Source organism: Mastomys coucha, unplaced genomic scaffold (assembly GCF_008632895.1).
Source record: "Mastomys coucha isolate ucsf_1 unplaced genomic scaffold, UCSF_Mcou_1 pScaffold11, whole genome shotgun sequence".
Lineage (NCBI taxonomy): Eukaryota > Metazoa > Chordata > Mammalia > Rodentia > Muridae > Mastomys > Mastomys coucha.
The window spans coordinates 29,286,070-29,297,796 of NW_022196893.1; the positions used below are offsets into that span (position 1 = coordinate 29,286,070).

General features: G+C 44.9%; 1 protein-coding gene across 1 annotated transcript; it reads right to left on the minus strand.

Moving 5' to 3' along the window:
• Positions 1 to 2,756: 2,756 nt before the first annotated feature.
• On the minus strand, positions 2,757 to 11,226 carry LOC116081959 (olfactory receptor 10AD1-like). The gene is made up of 3 exons (XM_031358739.1): positions 11,044 to 11,226; positions 5,777 to 5,896; positions 2,757 to 4,413 (listed from the first exon to the last, which is right to left on the minus strand). The coding sequence occupies exons 2-3, from the start codon at positions 5,779 to 5,781 to the stop codon at positions 3,366 to 3,368; spliced, it is 1,053 nt and encodes a 350-aa protein (XP_031214599.1). The 5' UTR covers positions 5,782 to 5,896; positions 11,044 to 11,226; the 3' UTR covers positions 2,757 to 3,365.
• Between the last annotated feature and the right edge of the window lie 501 nt (positions 11,227 to 11,727).

The window sequence follows — 11,727 nt, forward strand, 5'->3', positions numbered from 1 at the left end:
TTGAGACAGGGTCTCAATAGATAGCACTGGCTATTGAGCACCCCCCATTTAAAAATATTTTTATTTCACTTACAAAGAAGTGAGATCTACAGAGTGTATCTCAGGGAGCCCTTTCTTGCCTTCTTGCTTTTTGTTAATCCTCCTGACCCTTTCTCTTCCCATATTCTTCCTGCTTGAACCTTTCCAACTCTTGGATCTGTCTCCCCGTTACTTTACGATGAATGTACCCTCCTCCTCTCCTCTCACTCGAGCTCCCCCGACCTCTTACACAGCCTTTGGCCCCTCTCTAGCTTTCTGGTCCCTACAGGCCTTCCAAGTCAACAATACAAGTCTACGACTTTGACTCTAAGATTTGAGAACATATATCGTTTATCGGTTACCATAGTACAATGTTCCTCAGTCCATTCTTTTTTTCCCTATAGATTACACTTTTTCAAAATGATGAATAAAATTGCATTGTGTGCAGGTACTACATTTTCAGTGTCTGTTCTTCAGCTGACGCAGCCAGGCTGATTCAACTTGCTGGTTATTATGAATAGAGTCTCTGGTTCAGGATACAGAGCCCTTTGGGTAGATGCCAGAAGTGTTATAGCTGGATCATATGTTAGCTCTATTTACTGAGTTTTCAAAACCTCTGCAGCGATTTCCTTAGAGGCAGCACCAGTTCCACAGTGAACAAGGGGGCCTCTTTACAGCTTCACCAGCATTTGAAGACTGAGGCTGATCGAATTCTCTGTTTTGAGTCGTTAAACACTTATTCTTGTGTATATGTGTATTTACAGGCACCTACAAACCACAGTGTCTGTATCGAAGGCAGAGGCCAGCATCTATATGGAAGGCAGAGGTCAGAGTTGATACAGAAGGCAGAGGCCAGCATCTATATGGAAGGCAGAGGTCAGAGTTGATACAGAAGGCAGAGGCCAGCATCTATATGGAAGGCAGAGGTCAGAGTTGATACAGAAGGCAGAGGCCAGCATCTATATGGAAGGCAGAGGTCAGAGTTGATACAGAAGGCAGAGGCCAGCATCTATATGGAAGGCAGAGGTCAGAGTTGATACAGAAGGCAGAGGCCAGCATCTATATGGAAGGCAGAGGTCAGAGTTGATTCAGAAGGCAGAGGACAGCATCTATATGGAAGGCAGAGGTCAGAGTTGATACAGAAGGCAGAGGACAACTTGTGGAGTTGGTTATCTTCTATCAGTATGACTTCCAGGAGTTGCTAACCCCAAGCTCCTTTACTCGATGAGCCATCTCATCTCCCAGACCTAGTCATTTCATTTCCCTTTTGCTTTTGGAGACAGGATCTCACTGTCTAGCACTGGTTGTCCTGGGACGCACTATGCAGACTAGGCTGGCCTAGAACTCGCTGCCACCACACTCAGCTGTCACTTGCTTTCTTGATGACATTTGTGAGATGGAATCACAAAGTAGTTTCAATTTCCGTTTGCCTGAGTTGGCAAATGACATTGAACATTTAAAAATGTATGCTTATGTGTATGTAATAACAATTAATGAAAATAAGGCCCTGAATTTGAAAGAGGGGTGCATAGGAGGGAAGAAAAGGAAGGAGGAAATGATGTGATTATAGAATTTTCTTTTTGAGAACTCTCTGTTCAGTTCTACAGACTACTTTTTAATTGAGTTGTTTTATTGATGTTTAGTTTTTTTAAGTTCTTCATATATTCTAGACTTAACCCTCTGTTCATTGTATAACTAAGAAAGATTTTCTTACAATTTATAGATTGCCTCTTCACTTGGATGACAGTTTTTTTAAAGATTTATTTATTTATTTTATGTATATGAGTATACTGTACAACAGATGGTTGTGCTCGCTCCAGTTAACCCTGCTTGCTGTGGCCCAAATATTTATTTATTTATTATATCTAAGTACACTATAGTTGACTTCAGACACACCAGAAGAGGGCATCAGATTTCATTACAGATGGATGTGAGCCACTATGTGGTTGCTGGGATTTGAACTCAGGACCTTCCGAAGAGTGATGCTCTTACCCACTGAGCCATCTCTCCAGCCCCCCCCCCTTTTTTTTTGACACAGGGTTTCTCTGAGTAGCCCTGGTTGTCCTGGAACTCACTCTGTAGACCATGCTGGCCTTGAACTCACAGAGATCCCTTGCCTCTGCCTCCAAGCGCTGGGATTAAAGGCGTGTGCCACCACCGCCCAGCAGACAGTTTCTTTGGCTATATAGACTCCTTTTAATCACACAAGGTCCCATTTGTTGGTTGTCTGACATTCTACTCAGAAAAGCCTGTCTTTCTCTTGATGGATACTCCACTTCTTCCCTAGCAGCTAGCTTCAGAGTTGCATGTTGGGGTTCTTAATGAATTTGGGGTTCATTTTTGGATATCTACAAGTAGACACTCTGTCCCCAGAACCATCTGCTAAAGAGGCTGCCTTCCTGCAATGTGTAGTTTGACCATTTATCTTCATTTCTTGTTCTACTGCTGTGTAAAATACCCCAACAAACTCGATAAAAGAAAGGAGCTTATTGCAGTTTACAGCTGGAGAGCACAGAGTCCATTCCGGCAGGGCAGATAAGGTGACAGGGGCACAGAGCAGCTGGTCATGTCTCTACATGCAGAAAGCAGTGGGTGATTGACTGTACTCTGCTAGCTTGCTGGTCATGTCTCTACATGCAGAAAGCAGTGGGTGATTGACTGTACTCTGCTAGCTTGCTGGTCATGTCTCTACATGCAGAAAGCAGTGAGTGATTGACTGTACTCTGCTAGCTTGCTGGTCATGTCTCTACATGCAGAAAGCAGTGGGTGATTGACTGTACTCTGCTAGCTTGCTGGTTTTTATACAGAACCAGGAATGGTCCTGCCCATTTGTCTTGTGGATTTCCCCACCTCAGTTCACCTACCTAATCAACATAATTCTTCACGGGCATGCGCAGAGGTTAAGTGTGCTGGATGCTTGTCTCCCAGGTGCCCATAGATCCTGTATAGCACACACTACCATGGCATCTGTCAAAACTCAGATGGCTGGAGTTACATGGAATCCTACCAAGGTCCTTTTATCAATTCCATCAATCTATATGTCTGCTTTTGTTCTAATACCAAGACTAATATGGCATATTAAAAGATTGAAAAGTCACTTATTCCTAAATATAGGTGCAAAAAATTATCCTGGGGGATGGCGTGTAAAAGAATTATACAAACAAGATAGAGTTAAATACTCATTGACTCTTGAGGAACACAGAGGAACTATTCAGGAAAGCCTCACATCTCCTTATGGAAAATTCATGGGAAAATGATCCTGGAAATAAAGTCAGAAATGAGCCTTAGACATCAGGGAGAACTTCTAGATCTGAGTCTAGCGGCAAGGAAATTACAAATGCCCCTTTCTAGAGCTTTCCCAGAACTGAAAAGCAAGGTGCTGAGAAAAGCAACCTTCTCCACATTGAGGAAACTTCTTCAGATACCCTCCTTCCAGCAAATGCTGCCGGAGCCAGGCTGCCTCTCCCAAGAGCCCGCCCCATGGCCCCCTTCATTTCCTTGTTGCGGAAGCTGTAGATGATGGGGTTACACATGGGCATGATGATGGTGTAGAGGAGGGAGAAAGGCTTGTCTTTGTCAGGCCCATGCGTACTGCGGAGATTCATGTAAGAGAACATGGCTGAGGTGTACAAAAAGATGACCACGGTCAGGTGGGAGGCACAAGTGGAAAAAGTCTTCCCATGGCCTGAGGAGGAGGCCCTGCGGAGGATGGAGGCCAGGATGCGGGCATAGGAAGTGACGATGAGCACCATGGGACTGAGCAACACCACAATGGCATCCACAAAGATCAACTTCATGCTGAACTTGAGGTCCCCACAGGAGAGGGCAATCACTATGGGAGCCTCACAGAAGAAGTTTTCAATGTGGTTGTCTTTGCAGAAGGGATTCCTGAATGACATATACTCAAGAAAGATGCCATTGACCATCCCAAAGATCCAGGAAGAACACACCAGCCTGATACACACCTTCTGGCTCATGATCTGGGCATAGTTCAGTGGGTGGCAGATGGCGACATAACGATCATAGGCCATGAAAGCCAAGAGGATACACTCTGCCACACCCACTAGAAAGACCAAGTACATCTGGGTCATGCAAGAGACAAAGGAGACGGTGTGGTTCTTGGTCACCAGGTGGAGCAACATCTGTGGGATGGTGGTGGTGATGAAGCAGATGTCCAGGAAAGACAGGTGTCCAAGGAAGAAGTACATGGGGCTGCTGAGCCTGGGGTCAGTCCATGTGATGAAGATGATGAGGCCATTCATGGCCATGGCGAGGCTGTAGAGAGCCAGGAAGAGGGTGAAGAGCAATGCCCGGGTGGAAGGGGAGCTCTGCTCAAAGCCCACGAGGATGAACTCAGTCACTGTGCTGCTGTTCCTCGGGTCTGCTGTCTGGGACCTGTTTGAGGATGGGGTCGGGAAAGCACAAAGGACACAGTTGTATGGGAGGTAAGATGGTTACCTGGACCAGACACCCAGCACGAGGCTTTCCCTGGTGTGATGGCTATGAACATCTGGCATGAACTACAATCCAGAAATGGAGGACACACCTGTGACCGAGATTTTGAGGCTGGATGACACAGGCTCCTGACTGGGATCTTGACATGGGATGACACGTACTTTTGATTCAGATCTTGAGGCATACTAGCCATGAAAAGTTTAGGCCCAGGCAAGGTAGTACAGGCCTTTAATCCCAGGAGACTGAGGCAAGCAGATCTCTGAGTTCAAGGCCAGCCTGGGACAGAGCAAGTTACAAATCCAGGTGTGGTGGTACATCCCTTTAATCTGGGTCATACCTTCTGCTGGAGGCTTACATAAGGACTTTGGAAGAAGGAAGGCTCATTCGTCTTTACCTGCTTGCACTTACTGGCCAGCACAAATGTTGGAATCTATTTTTTTCCCCCAGGATTCCAGCTTATACAAAAGATCCGCTCAAACACCTAGCCTTGAGGGACTGAGTAACTTCTAGGTTCTTGGACTTGCAGTGCACAGCTGCCCATTGTTGGGTTAGCTGGACTTCAGACTGTAAGTCATCCCGATAAGTTCCCTTACTATATAGAGAGACATTCCATAAGTTCTGTGACTCTAGAGAACCCTGACTAATACACCCGGTTATAGGAAAAGTTTTGGAATTTAGCAAGCTCTGGTAAATCTCTGTAGTAACGGCACAGTGATGACAAATGCCAGGCTCACCGCAGGCCCTATGCATCAATTCTAACTTTAGAAGGTGACGAAGTGACGGTTCCCCTTGACTGTGGACTGATCAGACGCCCTGTGGAGCGTGTCTCCTTTGTCCACCTCCTCTCATTTCTCGCCCCATGAACTACTAGATTCCCTTGCCAGGAGATTTCTTGGTTGATCAAGGCATCAGCCAGGCCCATTCCTATCATCTTCATGTTGGAAAGTTCTAGCATCTAGGACTACTCTGGTGGTCTGGAAAGGGAAGGGAAGGCAGAGGACATAGTTTAATATGGACCCATAATCCTTCACTCAGCAGATACATTGAGACTAAGATAATGATTGGACAATGTACATCATCAGTGAGCCACAATCCAGAGCTCCTGGACTTGGCCAAGAAGAAGTTGGCATTCAACTTAAGGACTCACTAAGCCCCACTAAAGGTCAATGCTTGCCTATAGTTCACTGAGCAGAAACCATATTCTGTACCGGCCAGCATCTTGTACCTTGTTAGGTACCTTAGCAGCTGGCCAGCCAGGCGCCTGTGTCCACACATGGGATTTTGTGAAGCAATCCACGCCTACCTCATCCTGTGGCTCTGCCGCTCATGCTGCGTCACTGAACCGCTGTCCCTAGAAACAGAGATGGCTTGGCGTCTGAGGAAGAGTTGCTCCAGGGAGGATGGTCGGAGCTGGAGGGCCACTCTGGAAGACAGTGGTACCTGGTGAGTTTCCAGTTCTTTGGCGTCTATGCTATTACAGGTGCATGGCCTCTTAAATACATTATCACACTGTGTGTGCATGGCACCTTCTAGTGTGGGTAAGGGCTGTCTGCCCCATGATGCCATTTGCTAACACACACCCTTATCTTCTCACTTGCCATTCGGGTTGTATATTTTGAACTTCTTACCCTTTTAAAGTTTTTTTTGTGTCCATGCCTGACTTAAAAATCCCATGCTGTGGCTGAGTGGTGGTGGTGGCGCATGCCTTTGATCCCAGCACTTGAGAGATAAAGGCAAGTGGGTTTCTGTGAGTTCAAGGCCAGCCTGGTCTACAGAGTGAGTTTTAGGACAGCCAGGGCTACACAGAGAAACCCTGTCTCAAAAAACCAAAAAACCAAAAACCAAAAACCAAAACCAAAAAAAACCAAAACAAAACAAAAAAAAACCCCTTAAAATGGTAACTAAAATAAAATAAATATTAAATAAATAACAAAATCAATTTAAATTAAAATAAATAAAAATTAAAACTAAATGGTAGAAATTATTACATCCTCTGCAACTAACACTAAGCTCTACCAGGGATTTAGAAAAGTCTTAAATAATGGTAATGGTGGTATGAACATGCGTATCTCTCTAAACGACAGATCTGTATGCACGGACACACATACTTGTGGGATTTCTTTGTCAAACCAGAAGAGTATTGTAACTGTCCTCTGCAGACTACAAAGAGAAAAAGCACCTTGACAGTTACACTGACTCCCTATTCAAAGGCTGAACGGTCTGAGGTCTCTTATGTGAGCAGCTGTTTTCAAAGCAGTTGGTATGCATCATGCTGTCTCCGTAGCTGTTCCTTCCCGAGGCCATTTCATCCCATTGAAGCCTTGCTGATAAGTCGTATCGGACAATGAGGCTGCCCCTGGCTTGGCAGTAGAAGAGAAGAGCGTGGATTTTCTGTGCATCTAGTGCTGTCACAGCTGTTTAGATGACTCCTTGTCACGATCATTTCAGGACCATCCGCAAGTCAAATAGGGACTTCCAAAGTGTCTGACGTCTCAGAAGAGCAGTGACTCATCCTGTGGCTTCAACCATGGCAGGGGAGGGGGACAAAGCTGGTCAACCACAGACATAACAAGGTCGATGGATAAAATGAAGGTCACTGAATAAAATGGTAGATGCCGTTCAGTGTGGAAAGCGAAGGCGGAAGAGAGCCGGCGCTCTTACGTATCTGCTGTTTCCTCCCACATGAAGGGGGTCGTCTGGCTCCCTTTACACCGTCACCGAGGACAGCAAGTGGCTACCGGAGTCGTCTTCTCGTTTTTAAGAGGAACCTACTACTTCTCTTCTCCAGGGTGGGCTTTGCTGTCCGGTGCTGCCTGTGGCTGGAGAATGAGTCTATATAACTGCACGTGGAAGTCCATGTAGGTTTGCCGTCGTTATAGTTAATAGGCTAAGTGTATTGACCATTCTGCTTGTTGACTCTTTTCCCCATTTTCTTTGGTTTACTCAATACCAGATGAAAGAGCAGTAAGTACTTACTGGATCCCTCAGAGTCCCAAGTAGTTATTTAACACTAATGGTAGGTAGCCCATATATAAAGATATACTATGAACAATGAAATACGATAGAGTTGGGGCTGTAATGAAAAGCAGCTCTAAGCTAATCACAATATGTGGCAGACCCTAAGAGGGAAGGCATTTTGAAGTCTTCCATGTTCTGAACTATGAAAGCACACAGTGCGTGAGCTAAGGGGAGGTCTCCATCCATGACAACTGGACGACAAAGAACACAGTGTGGTACCTGAGGGAAAAGTCTCGTGCCTGAGTGAAGCTTAGATTCTTGCCATATTTACTGAAGTCGAGGTGAGACAGGAAGATCCATATACTTCCTGGGGCCCTGGCTGAATCAATGAGCTCAGAGGCAGTGAGAGACTGTCTAAATCAGAGAGCAAGTGGAGAAGACATCAGGCACAGATCTCCAGCCTCCATTTGTATGCACATACATGTGTATTTGTACATGAACATACATCTACATACACACAGACAAAGCAAGTTAATCATATCAAAAAATTTAAAGGACTTGAAAAATTTCAATATAAGAAAGATCTATAGTCAACAGGCAAATGAAGAAATAAAATTCAACACTGCTAATGATCAGGGAAGTGACCCTCCACTCCAGTGATGTGTGGCTTTAGCTAGCCTGGTATTGTAAAAGGAGATGAAAGAGGGAGGGAGGGAGCGGTGGCTCAGTATCAAGAGTATGAGCTGCTTTCGCAATGGACTGGTTTGGCTCTCAGCACACACACTGTAGGACACACAAGCACCCACAACCCAGCTCCAGGAGATCTGCCATCTTCCTCTGGTCTCTGAGCACTGCACTCACGGGTAGCACCTCTTCCACATACACTCATAGTTAAATATACTCATAATTAAGTATAAAAATACAACCAGGACAAGTGAGACGGCTAAGCAGTTAGGAATGTGCACTGCTCTTCAAGAGGACAAATTTGGTACCCTGCAGCCCCGACTGGCAGTTCACAGCTGCGTATAACTCCAGCTCCAGGAGATGCCCTCTTCTGGGTTCCAAGGCTCTATGCTCACATGCATGAGCATGCACATGTGCACACATGCAAGCACAATTAAAAGTGAAGATAAATGTTTAACAAATAAGTAATAAATAAGATTTTAAGCATATATATGGAAGATAAGTGTTGGCAAGGGTCAAGAGAAGAGGGATCCTTTTTGTAGACTGCTGTTGGGACTCTGAGTCCAGCTGATATATTAAACATTATGGGGGGCTCCAAAACAAACTCAGAATGTACTTACCATTCGATGCAGTATACTCAAAGGAAATTAAACTAGCATGGTGAAGACACGCCTTTACTGCAGTGTTCACTGTAGTGTTGCTAACAATCGTTAAGATGTAGATTTAATGATCACATCCATCCACAGATACCACACATTTTAAAAATGTGATACTTAATAACAAAATATAATCCGATCTTAAAAAAGCTAGGAAATCCTTTCATTTTGGATAACATGAACTAAACTTAAAGACTATCATCATATGTAAAATCAATACAGAAATTATTTCATGAATACCATATGATATCACTAATATATGGAATCTAAAACTCCATGTCAAAGACACGGAGAGTAGGGAGGTGGTCCTCAGAGGCAGGGTGGAGGCAAGGATCAGTCTAAGGACATACAACTTGAGTTAGCCATGAGAAATAAATTCATGAAATCTGTTGTATAACGTGGTGACCATGTTTAATAATTATGTGTTATACACTTGAAAATTGTTGTGTCAATAATTTTTTTAGCACTTCTTGCCTCAGACATAATTTTATGAGGTGATCATTATGTCAATTGGATATATTGACAATATTTTTTTACAATATTTCATCTATAAAAACAACAATGGCTCACTGAGGATGTAACTCAATAGGAGAGAACTTGCCTACTAGGGGCAAGGCCCTGGCTTCAATCCTTCCTGAAGCTCAAGAACCCCATTTGCTCGCCTGAGGCTCTCAGTTTAGCAGCTCCAGTTGCCCTGCAGCTCACTGCGCAGCCCAGGCTGCTCTAGAACTTGGAAAGCTCTACCTGCTTCTGGCTCCCAATTAAACATGTGTGGTCGCCACATCTGGCCAAGAAATATCGTGTTTCACACCACACACATATGGAACATTTATTTGTAATTGGAAAAATGTTATTTTTGAGTCACATTACTACCTCAAGCTAAGCACCTTACAAGATAGTAATTTCCCTTGAAATTTTAATCTTCCCCCATACAGAATCATCTAATAATGATTTATAATGCTGTTGTTTACATTTAAAATAAAACATTAATGTTCAGATATTAAAAACCAACACGTCCCACTTTTAGCACAGTAGACACAGAAGGTCTTTGGTCTGGGTCAGGCATGCCTGAAGTTCACCTCTAAGCGTAAGTTGTCAGGCACTGAGGATAAACCCAAATCATGGTTTAGATTCAGTTTCTTCTCATCTTCCTGTGGCTTCGATTCATGTTTCCAAGGATGGCTTCAAGGTTGTCTAGCCTGTCACTCCCAAGCCCTAGGTGTTGCAGAGATCCAGAGAAGGGAGGTCCTCACACACCTTTTCCAGTCTCTCCCTCAATTCTTCCTGCCTCTTACTCTCAGGGTGTTCTGTACACCTAGCCTTTTAAAAAATGTTATGTAAAGTATATATCCTTTCCTCTTATCTGACTCCTGTAGACATTGCAGACAGAAGCCCTTAACCTACCCCTAGAAAATCCCCAGCAAAATGTAGAAGGCATGTTCTTTATCACAGTCTCTGAAAGAGGACCATCCACGGGACACTTCCTAGCCTCCCTTTCCACAGGGAAGGAGAAAAAGTAGAAAAGGCCAAATAAGCAGAAAATACCAAGATGTACAAACATAAAGACAGAGGCTTAGGAAAAGCAAAAATTAAAGAAAAAGAAAGTAATCAGAGAGAGGAGGAGCAGTTCTCACCAAACAGTGTAGAGGGAAAGGCATAGAAAACCAAGGAATTCAACTGACCAAAATCTAACAAGCTTCGAGAAGTATGGAAATGAACAGGGTAGGATAGAAAAAGACTGGAGGAGAGATTCCAGGAGACTCCACCTACAGAGGAGAAATAAGCAAGACAAACCCAATTCAGAGGGTCGGGGGCTGGCACGAGGCTGTGCATGCTGGCTGCATATCAAACCAGCCTGGTTCTCCAAGCTCTAGCGAGAAATATTGACCTGGGTTTTCTTCCTTCCCAGCCAACAAAATAAGACTCAGCAAGAGAGGGGAGCTCTCCCTGTCATGTCTAAGTGATGTGTGCCCCAGCCAGGAGGGAAGGTGAGTGGACTGAAGCCGTGATGGAATTACAGAGAGAAGACACAGAGGAAGAAGTGACCCATTAAAGATCCAGGACAGCGGAGACTCTGGGAGACTCTAGAGAGGGAGAAAGTGAGCAAGGGGAAGGTCAACAGAGTCTAAGCTGTGACCCCTCTCTCAATGGCCACCGTGCACAGAGCCCTGTGTGGTGTGAATGCAGGTAGTCTCTGAGAGATTGGCTTGGCTCTGGTGACAAGGTCAGAGACAAGGTCAGCTTCATAGCAGAAGAGAGTTCATTCACTGACCTTGACCGTGGGCTTTGGGACACGCTGATGAGGACATTGTGCTGGTCTTTGATGGAGAAGAGGGATCCAGAGATTCAGAGTGACGGTGCAGGGTGTTTGCTGCAGACTAGCTGTGCATTTATAGGGTTGTGGACTTGGGCTCCTCTTCTCCCAACCCTCCTTCCTGTCTCTCAGGAGTGCTTGTCTGAGCATGCGAACCCTTCTCCCTTCCTCAGGCAGATGAGAGCTTCTAGTTGGTTACTATGGCAGTCAAGTGTATTAAGGCCAAGTATTTGTTCTTGAGGCCTGACCATTCCAAGTGTGTCCCTGGGGTGTGTGTGTGTGTGTATGTGTGTGTGTGTGTGTGTGTGTGTGTGTGTGTGTCTGTGTGTCTCTCTCTGTGTGTGGTGGTTTTACTTAGTCCATTTCAAGGCTCCCTTTGAGACCAGGCTCATGGCAAGTGGCCAAGAGCCTAACACACTCCCAGGTTTTCTTGAAAAATTTATGTTCTAGTATAGATAGCAAATATGATTGGTGCACCTTCAAAAAGGTTACGAAGTCCGGCGGGGCAGTGGTGGCACACACCTTTGATCCTAGCACTTAGGAGACAGAGGCAGGCGGATTTCTTAGTTCAAGGCCAGCCTGGTCTACAAGAGTGAGTTGCAGGACATCCAAGGCTATACAGAGAAACCCTGTCTTGAAAAA